Source organism: Malaclemys terrapin, chromosome 3 (assembly GCF_027887155.1).
Source record: "Malaclemys terrapin pileata isolate rMalTer1 chromosome 3, rMalTer1.hap1, whole genome shotgun sequence".
Taxonomy (NCBI): Eukaryota; Metazoa; Chordata; order Testudines; family Emydidae; genus Malaclemys; species Malaclemys terrapin.
Window position 1 is genome coordinate 5,894,332 of NC_071507.1, and position 16,107 is coordinate 5,910,438.

Genomic DNA, 16,107 nt, shown 5'->3' on the forward strand with positions numbered 1-16,107 from the left:
GTCATAATCTTTATCACACTATCATCATGTCGACCTATCGACTATTATACAGTTATGAAGTAATAAAGGGCTGGGGTGGCTACAATTAGGCCCGTCTGTTGGCTCAATTCAGATAATAAAACCAAAACTGGGACATGTATTGCCACCCAGAAGCAATGTGAGTGGTTATTTTGTTGCAAGGTCTCTAGTGACCTCTAGTGGTCAACTAACAAACACATTTCTTATAAATTATTCATCCAAGCACTCACACAGTGCTGCAGCACATTTGAAAATGTTCTGTAACATAGTCAATTAATTACTCAGGAAACTTTTTATAAGGCTAGGGCCATGTAACTTGCAAATCCCTCAGAAGATTAATGGTCTTAAATCTCTTAGTTGTTAGTTCATCAATTTCCTTCATTAATTGGGGGCAATCCTTTTATTAAACAGCCTTTGAAAACCACTAGAAAATGTCATTACATGCTGTACTCCTAGAAATCTATAGGTCAGAGATTAAAAGGTTGCCTGATATACTATAGTAGTTTCCCTTTTCTTCAAGTTTTTGTTTTCTTTATAAACAGAGGTCACAAAACAACAGGATCAGTGTTCAAAATTGGCACCTTCCTGCCATTAAAAAAATAACTTGTTTTTTTTCAAAATGATTTACAAAACAAAAATAAAAATAAGACATTCTTACAGTGTTCCTACAATACATGAATCAATAATAATTTCCATTATAGAGGGTTGTAAAGTTAAGCCTTAGTTAATTTACACTTCTTTCTTGTTTATTACGTAGTGTTTTGTTTTTAATCCATTAATTATGATTACATAACATTTATACTGTGATAGCTCCCAGAAGTCAGCTATGTCAAGGCCCTAATTTGCTAGGTGCTGCACTAATTTATAATAAAACCAGTCTTAAGTCTATTTTCTTTCTCCTTTTCCCCAGGAAGGGCAGTTGCACATGTCTGTATTTCTTGCTATTGTTGAGGGCCCTCTCCACTGGAGATTTTCACAATCAACCTCTCATTTAAAACCCAGAGTTTTTAAGTGTGTCAGTTTTACAGCGAGTGGTTGTTTCTGGTATGAAAATCCAATAGAAGAAAGGTGGGAAGCTAGGTATGTTAGGTTTTTGTCTCCTTTATTGTGTTTTAATTTGACGCATCCATTTCTCCATTTCCACTATGTCCTAAAACTCTAATGAATCAAAATATTAACAAAAGAGAGACTATTCTTTTTCCAATCCCTGGCTAATAAGAGCCATATTGCTATGAAAAATCTTGAAGAATTATGCTAACTGAAGGCCATGATATTAGTTGTGAGATCTAACAGGATTACTAGTGGTCCTTTAAAACAGACCACATACAGTTGTTGAACCAATCTGACTAGTAATCCCACCCCAATAATATTCTACCTGTGAGCAATCCCACTAGATATGAGTAAAGCTTCCAATATTCCCGCATCCTCATCACCATTAGTCACCAGTTGCTTTATAATTTTTGTTAAGCTTTTCTGGAATAAGGTGCCACTGAAACAATATCTAAAATTAATTTTCCTTTAGAACAGTACATACTAGATAAGCTTTTTTTTCTGAAGATCATACTGATAACAGAAAAATAGCCATTGAAGAATGGTTATTTTTCTGTTAACTCCTTTCTCCAACTTTGCAGAAAACTAACATAACATAACATCCTTTATGTTCCTATTGATCAAGTACGTAAAATGAAACCCTTAGTACCAAGTTTTCCTGCAGCCAGTGATTAAAAAACAAATAAATATAGGATCTGATTCCCATTTAGACCACTCTGGCAGTTTAAAGAGGCCTTAAAGTGGATGTAAATGTCCCAACAGTTCTGTTTATTAATTTTATGACAAATACTGTGGCCAAATTTGTAAATATTAGTAGAATGGCAGAACGGAACATAGGGTTTAAGCATGGCTTAAGTGGTGCATAGATGATTTGTGCTGACCTTATGCATAGGAGTGAATATGACCCTTAGAGTAAGACTACCCTTCTCCCGGTCATCAATGAGTCCTTTTATTCTTACATTGTCCCTTCTTTTATCATTCTCGGCACCATTAGTTTTAAAGATCCCACCTTGTCCCTCTCTCTCCATTTGCTTGATTCTGGTCTGAAGATTCAGTGTCTCCTCTTCAGTCTCTATTACATTAGATTCACTAATGTTTTGTTTTTAATACCTAGTCGTTTGGAGTGAATATCAGCTATGCATGCCTTGATCTCTCTTAGTAACTCATTTGTATCAATTTTTGCAGCAGGAAGGGTGGGTGCCTGCATGTCATCTTGTCTCCATCAGTGTGTCAAGACAAATACACCCAAGCAGTCAGACTGTTGTTTCATTCTGCACAATAGTTTTAGAGATTTTGTTCCTTTTCTGCTAGTAGTGACTGGATTCTTTCACATGATTTTTAAGTTTGGATGACAATCTTGGGGACCCTATACAGGTGGATTTCCCACCCCACATCTCACCTCCATCCCTTACTGCAGTTTTTGGATAGGTAATTTAAATGGGCTTATATAAGCAAGAAGGAACTATGGGTAAATATAACGCACTATAATTTGTGACCCTAGTTATCCACCTGAAACCTCCATCTAAAATGACTCCATTAGTACAGCAGACCCTGGCTAAAACTAATAATCTACACACTTCATAATTCACACTCAAAAATGGTGGTCTCTCCGTTCTTCTCAGGCAAGATTTCATGGTTGGAAGCCTCTAGTGGGATCTATTACCATGTCTTCATTACTTTAACTGAATTTTATATAGTGTGTTTACTATGAAATTTCAAATAATCAGAACTAGACTTTCTGTTCAAATCCATTAGGTTGTACTATAATTTAAACTCGCTGTTTTATTGTGCCAACCAGTGAAAGGTAGAAAGGGATAAGAAACACAATTTTTTTCAGTTAAACTGAAGTGTTAAACCTATATATTTACCACTATGACATTTCATTATACTGCTGCCACTGGCCCTTTTAAAGCAGTGCAATACTGAAATTACACTCTCCCTCCTAAAACGTGAGGTTGCCTGAGATCACAGTTCAGGATTTGGGCCCTGATCCTGCAAGCCTGTAGCATGAGATAATTTTGGTATGCATGCAAAGCTCCACTGAAGTCAGTGGGGCTCCCCGTGAGTGCAACAGCCTCCCCACATGCTATGTGTTGCAGGGTGGGAACCACAATGTTTACTTCTACAAACCATCCCCCTGCCTTTTTTATTTTATAAGAGGCAGCGGCTTTTCACACATATGGATACTATTCTACTGTCTTCCCAGATTGGAACAAACACACACCACTGTAAAGGCAGATTTGTGATCTATTGTACACAGCTGTAAAGTAAAGAGAAGCACAAACAACGATAATTAGATCAAATGGCAAGGTACAGGCAAGGGACTTCAATATGAAAGCTCACTGGTTTGTGTTCTAGGGTGCTACAGCTTTATTTCACATTTTAAAGGTCAGATAAAGAATAACTTCAATATACAGGGGTTAAGCAAAGGATCAATTTACAGCATATTTTTTCCTGTGGGTAAGGGGGCGAGGGAACAGAGATTACTCTAATCTCATATCATTGACCCAGAACGTGTTGCTAGGCAGGTGGCTGGGGATTGCGTCAAAACCTTTTCATGGATAAGTCTCTAAAGAGTTTCCACTGAATGTCACTACAGATGCTTGTGAAGTAGAAAGGCAAATACAGAGGAAAAGGGAAGGAAAAGCATCAGTAGTAAACATAATTTAGCTTACTAGAAGAATCTATGACAAACTATACTAAACTATGAATTTTACAGCACAAGTAGTTACTTTATTTAAAAGGAGTAAACTGTCTGTTGGTTAGTTTTCTACCCTGCTTTTCATTAAAGCTAACCATTCCATTATTACCCTATATGTATTACAAAAACTCAGGCAAGATGGTATCCCTTCAGTATAATACTGGAATGGCTTTCTTAACATTTTCAATCATGTCAAAAATGTTATTTCCCAAACTGCATTGTTTGACAGCCCCCAAAGGTAAAAATGTACTTCAGATTAATAAAGGACAAACATGATCGACAGAATCAAGGGGCATGGATACCTTTCAAGGCCCAGGAGTGAGTTTACCTTGCGCTATTACTTCAACATTAAGGTCCCTTCACACACGATTGATTGATAGTGGAGAGTATAAAATATAAAAAAAGACTGAATGTGGACTCAAAGAGAAACGTGAACCAATCTGCACACCAACGTTGGCATGTTGAAATATGTGTTAAGTGATTTTGCATTTGGGGCTTTACTGTGGTGGATGCTCTTTGGAGAAAAGCATAAGTTTCAAACCTGTAAAGAACATCCTAGAGCAGCATTTCACAGTACATAAACACACAGAATGATTTAAGAAACATATTCCTCCCAACTTCCTAGTTAAAAGAAACTGATTTTTTTTTCTTTAAAAAAGGAATTGCAATGGAATACCTTTCCTGAGAGAAGAAAACACGTGCAGGTATTTTGTGAATAACACCTCTTGGTTATAGGGACCTAGACTGTACTGAAAATGTTATACTGAATAATAAAATGAAGAGCAAAGAACTAGGGATGAATTTTGTAGGGATATCCTTGACCACCTAAGGCTTAAATGTGACAGAAACGCTACACTTCCAATGAGCTGGAGGACTGAGAAGCAGACAGCCACACAGCTGGATTCTGCACTGTTTAACTATTTGTTGTTGTTGTTATTATTATTATTATTACATTAGTGCCTAAAAGCCCAAACCGAGTTCTGGGCTTCACTGTGGAAGGCACTGTACAAACTACAGTTCCTGTCCCAAACTGGTCACAATTTAAATAAATAAGACAGACAAAGGGTGGGAGAAAAGTAGGATTATTATCCCTGTTTTCTTCTTGCACCCCCCCTGCAACATGGAGGAGGCCTGCCCAGGCAGACAGTGAGCAGAGACTGCTAAGGGGTTCCCCAGTGGGTTTGTACACAGAGTACATTCACAAGTGCCAAACAATGTTTAAGAAGGCAGGCACTAGCATGTTTGAAGGATTGTTGGGCCTAAGGCCTCCTTACTCAGTTTTATTATGCAAATGCAATTCCTTTACAGCAAAATCTATTTACCCAGACCTTGCCCAGTTGGTCAGAATTTGGCCTAATAGGAGAAAACAGGAACTACACAGCAAGTTACTCCAAGAGGCAATATGGAAGTTACAAAAGTTCTGTACCCAGTAAAATATGTAGCAACATGACATGGGGAAATAAACAGATGCATAGGAGAAACATCAAAATCTGGAAACTGTATTACTGCTATAAAACCGTCATTTTAATCATATGGAAATAAGGCCGCCTATCTTATAAAAAATAAAACTAGTCTTGTGACAAATTAGAATAAAAGTAACTATGCAGATTTGTCGTAGTTGTTGGTCCCAGGATATGAGAGAGACACAAGATGGGGTGAGGCAGTATCTTGGTCCAGTAAAAGGTATTACCTCACCCATCTTGTCTCTTTAATAAAAGTAGCAGTCATGAGTCAACAGCTTGGGTCATCAAGAAAATTGGAAAATGTGAGGAGGAGACATTTAGGTGATTTAATGAAAACGACACTTTCTCAATTCGTAGTCACAGGATTCCTTCAATTGATCCAGACAAACTCATACAGACAAAGCAGATGAAGGCATATTACCTTGCTTTGCGAATGTACAGCTGGGGACAATGTTGGTGCCTGTGGCACACAAACAAAGTAAAGTCCACATCAATTGTCGAACCTGGAACACTCATCATCCGCTCAAAAAAAGTTCCTAAGCCTGGGCCTAAGAGTGACAAAAACAAGTTAAAAACTATCAAGGAATTTCACCAAGAAATTTCTTAACCCATTAGTAGGACTGTTTGAGCAAAATGTGATTTCAAATTTAGGCCATGATACTGCGCTATGCTCTACTACCATGGCAGATCAGGACCATACACGGTTAGCCTTTTTATGTAATGTTAAGCAAGATAGCTGAGATTATGCTTTTTGAAGTATAAAATGCTATGTTAGGATTAGTTTTTCCACAGGTCTAGAGGACAATCATTTCTGTTAATATGTTGAAAACCACACAATTGTATTAATCATAATGATATGTAAGACTACACTAATTGTTTTAAGATTAAAATAATATTAAATAAACTCTTACCTAAATCCACATGACTTGGTACGAAAAGAAGAATAAAGTGCACTTCTGGTACTGCATTAAAAACTGTCCTGGACAAACAATATTACTTTATTTAGTGTCAGTAACTACACACATCAAATTTAGCAGCAAGTCTCTTAATGAAAGAAACTTTGTTCTCCAGTGCCTGAATCTTCCCTCATAAATGCACATGGCTAAAAAATTAAAATGTGATTTCTCAAAAAAGATTACATGAAAATTATTAAGGCCTTTTCACTGTTTTTTCAACCCCATTTCTCTCTTTAATCTTCTAATCCTGTGATTTCATATAGCTTTCTTTTTATATCAGTTCCCCAGTGGTGAAAAATTAAAGATGCCAGATCTCTGCTGGCAGATATTTGACCTGGAATCTGGATGAGCTGGCTTTTACAGTTACGGGGTAACTGTAAAGCCGACAGAAACAGCACCAAAGGCAATTTACTCTATTTATGTAGGGATGCCGTGCACTGAACCTCACTAACTTAAGCAGCACTTTGTTTGTTTGTGATTTGAGCTAGCACTCTGCTATATTGTATTATTTATTCTGCATAGTCTGTACCTAACAAACATTTCAGAGGATAACCTGCAGACAATGATTTTTCAGAAATATCCACAGCTTTTAGGCTTCCTGCACAACTGTGCACTATGAACCTTTCTATCCCTCCACTCGAAAAAATCAATTTGTCCCAATGACCGCATGATATTTATGTCAAGAACAACAGCAAAAGATATAGCAAGAGATTACACTGTTAGGATTACACTGTTCAGAACTGTAAGAGTCTAGCTTTGAAATCTAGAATGTACATCAGGCTACACACAGTTGTGTCATGTCATGTCACATACTGAAATTGTTAAGAAATTTAGTTAATTTTCTTAATATTTACCTTTAAGCTTTTTTTGTTACATTACCATCTTTTAATTCCACAGTCTCTACAGGTGAGAGTTAGTAGGAAACTGTACATGCTTCACTATGCATCAACTTACACATCAACTCACCTAATGATTTCTTGGGCACATCCAACCGCATATTCATCATTTGCCACAAAAAGATGCATAAACAGTGTATTCAGAGGCTATAGTACAAAGAAACGAATGAATTAAATAAAATAAGATCATGCATATAGTGTTTTTTAAAGTAATTAAAATCTTAATATACAAATTTAATTCCCGATCCTGTCAGTACATACTTACGTGAGTAACTCGACACACATAAGTAGCTTCATTGACTAAATGGGACTAACTGCATGGGTAAATTTACTCACGTGTATAAATGTTTGCAGGAGCGGGGTCTTAATGATTGGATTTGTGTGTGTCTCTCTCGCTATGCAGTAAATTAACAAAAAAACCCAAAACACTTGCCTTACACTCAAGTTTGATATTACAGTTATTAATTTTAAAGTACCAGAGCTACATTTTTAATTTAACAAAACTTGATTGAAAACACTTTGTAATTTTTTTATACAGAGAGCAAAAAAACAAATCACACATTTCTAAAACAGTTATTCTGTAAACTGAGACCCAAAAACAATGCTACCATATGAAAATGTACGAATTGCCTGAATAATTCACATGTGGCTCAGTTATTCTTTACGTAATGCAGCCATCCCAAATTCATGCCAATAAAACCTTTACACTATATCATCATATATTAGCTACATGCATGTTTACCTCTCCATCTAGAGTAGGGTCAGCCTAAAGATTCATATTTGGTATATACTGCTCTGCAGAGCTAACCTCACAAATGTCAGCCAGAGGAGTACACCTGAAGTGGAGAGGGAAACTACAGTTCGCTCATCAGTTTTGTCTTTTCATCCTTATTCCAAATGGTGAGACAATGAAAGCCTCGCTTAGACAGAGACACAGATAGATCATCCCTTTCAATGTTTTTTCCTTTCTTCTTTGCCTTTTAGATATGGAGATTTTCCCTGATCCTTGAGGTATTTTAATCCTTAACTAAAATCTAAAGTCCAGATTCACCAATATGCAATGTAGCCAGAGCATGGTTCCAGCAATGCAAAGCAGCCATACATATGGTATAGCTGGCAAACTAAACTGGATTTACTACTGTTTTGCATTGCTGGAGCAGCAGGAAGCAGCCAGAGTATACCAGTGAACCTGGCCCTAAATGTCAGGATCCATTTCGAAAACAGAGAGGTCTTTCCTTTCCTTTTCTTTTTTTTTTTTTTAAATGGATAGTATTATGGAAGAGAGAAAGATGGAGGAGAGAGAGAGGAAAGAGAGACTGGGCTGTTAAAGAGGTCCAAGTGTAGGACTGGGAATCAAGAACTTCAGTTCCAATCCTGATTCTGAGTAGGGATGTTAACCAGGACATTCCTGCCAAGTTTCAGTTTGGGTAATTATATTCTGCCCATGTAAATGCCCCTGAGATTTTAATTGGATGTAGCATTCTTTACTTTATGACCTTAAACTATTTTAGTGTTGCTGTGCTCTTAAAAAGAGACACTTTCAAATTGAATTTTTCAAGGGGGGAGGGATAGCTCAGTGGTTTGCACATTGGCCTGCTAAACCCAGGGTTGTGAGTTCAATCCTTGAGGGGCCCACTTAGGGATCTGGGGCAAAATTAGTACTTGGTCCTGCTAGTGAAGGCAGGGGGCTGGACTCAATGACCTTTCAAGGTCCCTTCCAGTTCTAGGAGATGGGATATCTCTATTTATTTATTTTATTTAAAATTGTATTTTCTGATATGCCTTAATCCAATAAAGCACTTAAGCATGTGCTTAACTTTAGCTTTCATTTGAAGTCAACAGGAATACTCATGTGGCTATAGTTAAACGCATGCTGAATTGCTTTTCTGGATCAGGACCATAAAACACTTTTAAAATGACATATCCTCAATTTCAAAAAATCCTCTTTTTAAAAATATAAAAAGGGTGGTTCTGCTTTTTGCCCATGTTCAGAAAGGACTTCAGGGCAGGCATGGGAGCAATAACATCACACATGCTCAAGCTCTCTCTTTTCCACCTTTTCTCTGTACACACTTCTGCCAGCTGTCTCTTCAGGTTCAGTTACAGCTTTGTTGATGATGATATTGGTAAGCACCCAGTGCACAGCCTGGGGAAAAGCATGCACCATTAACAATACAGTGGGATCAACTGTATTCAAAATACTGTCAAGTGCACAAAGAAAACAAACTGAAAAAAACATAGCATTAGTGTCTTCAGTTATAATAACTTTAAGAGTTTATTTTAATAACAGTATACACAACAATTTCAGATGGCACTACTGGAGTTGATAGTTTCTTTAAAACAGTTGCCTAATATCACTAATGGATAACATTATTTCTAGGCAGTTTGCCTATCACTTGGATAATTTCAGTGTTGCCAACTCCAGATGGTCAAAAATCATGAGACTGGCTTAACAATAAAACATTTTAGTTTATCTATTTGCCTTCTGGGTTTTGACCTTTTAGAATTCAAATTTTTCAGCTTTTCTCCACAACCAAAAAGGGCTAGAAATTTCCTTTTATGAAAAAAGGAACGTGGAGATTCTCGCATAACGATTTAACTCCAGAAGCTAGGGCTTTCAGAAAAATGCCAAATATAGCAAGACTCTCAATAAAATTCTAAGAGCTGGCAATACTGTAAAAATGTACGGTGCTTTAGGGTGAGAGGTAATGTTATAAAATCTAATATGTTATCATTTTCTAGTGTTGAGAATGTTTAGGACCCCAAGTGATGTGCTTTCAGTGAGTCAGAACATTTGTGTAGAAAAACCCATTAGCCAACTTAGTCAAACAACAAAGAAATCACTTGGAATGGAAAACAAAACAAAAATCTCCAGTAAAAGGAATACCATTTTTTACGCTGATCTTCCCAAATCCCAGGGAATAGCAATACAGATAACAAGGGTAATGCATCTCTAACATCAGTTGCAATTTAATTGTTTCCCCCCTATATTGTACCAAAAATTGAACACATACAGTATTCAAAAGGAACAAAATGAAAACCAAGTTGAGGTCCCTCAAGTGAAACACATCTGAAAAAAAATAACTACTTACTGTGCACTTTTTATCACTGTAGTTTTCATGTAAGAATGATTCCCAATCAGCTTGATCAACAATATTCCAATTTGGATAGTCCAAAAATACAGCATGGGCAAAAACCTCATTCTTCTTGCTGAGTGTCACAGCAAGGTTAGCTTTTTCTCTGTAGAAACAATTTTGATTTGCAAAAGTTAAAGAAATGACAAAAAGAAGATTCAGAGAGTGATTTTAGATTTCTTAGTCTTCAAGTTAACAACTGTTCAACAGCATCATGAGGGAACCAGAGGATAGGGTCGCTGATACTATCTATACAAACATTTCCTGCCAGTAAATCCATCTTCTCTGTGTGACCAAGAGAGTTTAACAATCACATTTTCAAAACTGGCCACTGATCTGGGGTCCTCTGATTTTAGATGCCCAACTTCACAGAATCACAGAAATGTAAGGCCGGAAGGGACCCGAAGAGGTCATGTAGTCCGTCTGCCCACGCTGAGGCAGGATTAAGTATACCTAGACCATACATTTGAGCCATATTGGACCCAGTTTTCCAGAGGTACAACTGCAACTCCCACTGACTTCAGTTGGAGCTGTTGGTACTCCCCACTTCTGAAAATCAAGCCCAAGAGATCTTAAGCTGGGCACAGAAACTGAAGCACCCAAAATCAGTAGACACTTTTGAAAATATGGACCATAAAGCTGTGTCTGATTTATTACTGGGTATTTACTGACTACTCTATTAGCCTACACATGACACAACTAGTATGTTATCCATCACTCAGAGAACAAAGGGGACAGCACCTTCTGAGTCTGTGAACCTTGAATCATAGAATCATAGAATATCAGGGATGGAAGGGACTTCAAGAGGTCATCTAGTCCAACCCCCTGCTCAAAGCAGGACCAATTCCCAACTAAATCATCCCAGCCAGGGCTTTGTCATCTTGGATCTTCTTGCTGTAAGGTTGGAGGTGCTGGTAACTTGATGTAAGTGAGAAAGCTGTTTAGACAAAGCTTGTAGCTTTTTAAAGTTAAGAATTGGACACTAGAAAGTGTGTTTTATTTTGTTTTGTTTGTAACCATAATTACCTCATTTACTCTTGCTTAGTATCACTCAGTGGCACCGGAATAGGAGGGGCCAGGGCCCTCCCACTTTTTGAAAGTGGATGTATACCACTTTTGAAAGTGGATGGGCCTGGACCATCCACTTTTTGGCAGGGGCCCGACCCCCACCCCTCCTCTTCCTCCTGAGGCCCTGTCCCCCTGACCAGGCTGGTACAGCAGCTGGAGCCCAGCCAGGGTCCTGGGCAGCTGTGGGGTGCCACGCCGTGGACCTTCTACCTGCTCAGGTTAGAGGGGCCCAAGAGCAGGCCCCAGCCTGCGTCCCCATCCCACGGGCCCTGCACCCAGGGCAGGAGGATCTGTGGCTCCCCTCAGCTGCCTGCATGCAGCTCTTACCAGGACCTGGCTCCAACTGGGGGGGGAGGGGCTACAGTCCGGCCATGGTAAGAGCAGCGAGGGCAGCTGTGGGGAGCCGTGCCATGGTCCCTCCACCTCCCCTGGGCCAGGGGCCTGTGGGGCAGGAACACAGGCTGGGGGCTGCTCCTGGCCCCCTCACCCCAGGCAGCTGGAGAGTCTGTGGCTCCTGGCCCGCTCTGGCTTGGGGCAGGGCCTCAGACAGAAGAGTAGAGGTAGGGGGCCCAGGCCCCTGACCCCCCCCCAACTTTTGGGTAGGTTCTGTCACCCTTGGTATCACTTAAATCTATGTTCTTTATTAAGAAACATATTCTTAGTTTTACTATGAATTATCTCAGTGCTGTTATACTGAAATAAAGTGAGAGTAACAGGATACTGACAGAGACCTCTCTGGGGAACTTGAGAACTGGAGTTCACTGATTATTACCTGCAAGACAAGGTTAAGACTGGCAGAGTCGCAAGGCAGGGAGCTGACACACAATTGAGCAAAGCTCTCTCTTGCTGAAGCAGAGAGGTAACACGGTGGCTTATGATTTTGGGTACCTTGAGGAGAATGTCATGTATGTTCTTAAAATGTTGCTACTTACAAAAGATAGATGACATTAATCCTTCCAAAAGTTTTTTCAGTAAAATAGCTGATGAGACTGATAATACCAGAAACATCATGTGCTTCCGTTCTTCTGACAGTGACCACTTCTGTATTTCCTCTTGCAGAAGTTATTGCAGTCATTTTATACACTGTAGCAAAAACAAGGAAAACACTGCTGTTATCTAATGTGAACGGCTTCTGCAGTGATTTCAGCCTTGAAGTTAGTCATTCTAGATGGGATTTTCAAAGGGAGGAAGGAAGTTAGGCAGTTAAATCCTAATGAAAATCAATGGGATCTGAGTGCCTAACTCCCACGGGCCCCTTTGAAAACCATAGTCTCAAATTGGATGTAGTATAATGGTTACCACCTAAAATATTACTGTACAGTGAGGGAATGTTTTTAATGGCCAACAACTGCATGAAATGGTTTCACATTTAGTTGTAGACATTTCTATAATGCTCATCATCATAGTATCCGACCGTTTCAAACTATTTGTCCAAAAGCCAAGTTTTTTAATCAATAAGATTATTTACACTTCAGGAAGAGTGGAAGGCTTTACTGAATAGCCCTAACCCTGGATGCAAATAAACATTTATTTTGCAGTTCCATGTGCAATGTGTTTGTAGTGTCCTCGTAACCCATTTTGTCCTTTGTATACCTAACAGTTTCATAATATATAATGTGATATGAATTCAGTCCAACTGTGCTTAACCAACAAAATCTTACCATAGTTACCTTTCAATTCTGTTGCCACCTAGCATTAAAGTTTAAATGTATACATACCAAATAATGTCACAATTTAAAGTAAAAAAACCTAAGCATTAAGGTATGAAAATGAACAGTTCAAATACCATCACAGTTCATACAATAACTCACATACAAGATTATATGTAAAATATAACACTGCCCATTCAAAAATAAAATAAATAAATAAATCTTTACTGTGCTCGCCATCCCCTCCCAGACTCTAGCTATAGACTAGAAAATCTTTTATATTCATCCACACTACATCATATACATTACCCATATCAGCTGCAACCCCAGGCAAACCACCACAATCCCAAGTATGGCCCACACATCCTATCTCAGAACATCTACCAGCACACGTGTGTAATATGAGGCAGAGACACCAACAGCTCATCTTATATCTTCCCCTTTATAGAATAGAGACATGAGCCCACCCCAACTTCCCATTATAGTCAAGAGGCCACACCATATAGTATCATAGGTCCCAGTCCTGCAAGTTTATATTTGCGGATCTCTATGCTCACACTGAGACCAGTATGTTTGAATGGAATTACATTGATGTGGTTCTCTGAGCAGAATTGGGCCTTACTGCCCATATACATTCCAGAACCAACTTCTTCCCATCCGCCATTCCAGTATTGGGCAAAAGACCCAGTCTACCCCATCCACTGTCCCTACAGGAACTGGAAACCTCACTTTACCCTCCACATTCACCATCCTCACTTTCCAGATACAGACTTTGCATCCAGCATTACTCATTCCATGCTACACATACATTAGACTCTAGAGGCCACTGATCTCAGACTGCCGCATTCATCACAACAGTAGAGAAGAAAATGGCAATGACGTCTGTAGAATTAATTATATTTTCTTGCGTAAACAATATTTTAAATAAATGTCTTAAATTATAATACTTATGATGACAGGTATATTTTGGTTAGAGAGTTGATAGTTGAATGCTGATTTTTAGAATGGGCAAAGAGAAGGCTCCACTTAATACACATTTACTTAAAAGGTTGTATGAACTGAACTTGAATATTTATCTACTTTTCCTTAACTGTTTATGTCCACACTTTTAAATTGATAATATTTTTAAGAATTGTAATTGTACTGTATACCTCAATTTTAACTTTTAATGGTAAGCAGAAACTTAACTCTGTTAAATATATTTTTTGGTGAATTTCCATGGTTCGTAGTTGGTTGCTTGTGTTCTAAAAACACTATGCAGCTATGAAGTTATTTTCTAAATGCTTTAAAATTAAGACTGTAGGAGCTAGGGAAGGTCTTAGAAGGTCCACAGGAGTAATGCCCCTACCATCTATTTCACAAAATGCACAAACCAAATATGACATTTTAAGAGCATGGATAGGAAACATATTTTTTTTGCATTAGCTCCTGTAGGTCTAAGATATGCAAAGAAGGAAGTTGGGGAGTGGAGGAGAGCTGAGACAGGGAGCACTGATTAAGAGCAGAGAATCTGTAGAACCATGCAGTTAAATAGGGGACTCTGCTCCCTGTCTGCTCCAATTCTTCCAGTAATTGCCTCTCTGGTTTATCAACATTAAACAAACACTCTTTTTAAACACAACAGAAATTTCCCATCCTAACCATCTTTTCTCTTTAGGTGAGTTGAGGCTTATATCCAAATCAGATCAAATATGTCATATAAGTACTTGTGATAAGATTATGTAGGAAAAGGTTAGCACAGCCCCAAGTTTCTGACTGTGGAAGAGTGATGGGATGCACAAATTCCACACTGGATCAGGGCAAGAAGGAGTTAATTAACTGTCCTGGAGACAAGGACTATGGGCAGCTCCTCCCACACCACCAATGTCAAGACTGGAAGGAATAAAAATGGACACATCAAGCTTCAGAGTAGGGCTACCCCTGAGGTTTTCTAACTGGAGGGCACACCCTCCTACGGGGTGTAGTGGAATGTTTGGGGTGGGGGTAAGCAGCCACGCCAGGCAGGGCTCGGGGAGGGAACGTCACTTCCACTCCCTAACTCACCAGCCTGTGGGTCAATGTCAACATCCACTGTAGCCGTGCTGATTTCTGCTCCCAGCAGCCTCCACACCCAGCACTAGCTCTGCCCCCAGAGACCATCATACACCTTTGCCAATCCTGAAAGCCAAAGGGGTATTGTGTCTATTTTTATTTGGGCTGGGGAGGTGCAACCAAGAATTGTAACTGAGAGTGGGCGAGTGTCGGGGGGCACAGCTCAAAAAGTTTGAAAACTGCTGGACTATCCTGACAGTGGGCTGTTGGGTTTGAGGGAGAGGACTCTGGGGGTGGGCTGAGGTTTGGACTGGATGGGGGTGAGCTTTGGCCCAATGCCGTCAGTCTGGGCTGCATTTTAGAGCGAGTGGGAAATTCATTAGCTCACAGGAAGTCTTCCCTTTGGCTCACTAGCACAGATCTGCTGTCTGGAGACAACTCTGTGGTGGTAATCCTGTTGCAACTTACAGTAAATGCTACACTGCCACAAGACTCTGACCCTTCTACAGGGAACAAGGGTCCTTCGACGGGCCGGCTTTGCCACTGGCACATGGGTCTGCAGGTGCCAACAGAAGGAGTCCATGGGAAGCAGGACTGCGAGGACAAGGGATGAGAAAGGTGGCAATTAGCCAGCCTGTTTTCTCCATTGCAACCCCTTTCCCATGCCCCTCCCACCTAGCAATAGAGGGAAGAGCAGGATGGCCGCAATCCCCAACACCTGGGGGCTCATGACCCCGCTGGGCAAGCTCTGGCAGCTGCAGTTCTCGGGCGGGCCGTTAGGGGGCAGCGCAGAGCAAGCGCTAGAAAGAGTACCCGGGGGAGAGGAGGGACTAGGACGCGCTGCATTCTGGGACTTGTAGTCTCCGTGGGGGGGGGGGACGCGCATTGCATGCTGGGCGGCGTAGTCCCAAGGTGAGGGGAGCTGTGCGATATGGGACACCCAGTCCCGTGAGCGCCTCCTCCCCGGACTCCCAGAGCGTCGCGGATGTTCCGTCGGGCGCGGCGTGTCCGGGGTCCCCCCGGGTCAGCGCGAAGAGGAGCCGGCGACGACTCACCTGGGACGCGGCGGTTCCGCTGCAGCCGTTGGGAGACGCGCGGCCGCCGTTACTGTGGCAACAACCCGGGCGACGCTGCGCGGGGT

At 40.2% G+C, this 16,107-nt stretch overlaps 1 protein-coding gene across 1 annotated transcript in view; it reads right to left on the reverse strand.

The window, feature by feature from the left end:
* Window positions 1-16,048, reverse strand: part of CFAP61 (cilia and flagella associated protein 61) — a 184,521-nt gene extending 168,473 nt beyond the window's left edge. The window contains exons 1-6 of the mRNA XM_054021574.1: window positions 16,022-16,048; window positions 12,219-12,369; window positions 10,177-10,324; window positions 7,155-7,231; window positions 6,144-6,211; window positions 5,654-5,780 (exon numbers count right to left, since the gene is read on the reverse strand). Of these exons, the coding sequence (XP_053877549.1) occupies window positions 5,654-5,780; window positions 6,144-6,211; window positions 7,155-7,231; window positions 10,177-10,324; window positions 12,219-12,361 (563 nt within the window). The 5' untranslated portion in view covers window positions 12,362-12,369; window positions 16,022-16,048. The remainder of the gene's footprint in view (window positions 1-5,653; window positions 5,781-6,143; window positions 6,212-7,154; window positions 7,232-10,176; window positions 10,325-12,218; window positions 12,370-16,021) is intronic.
* Between the last annotated feature and the right edge of the window lie 59 nt (window positions 16,049-16,107).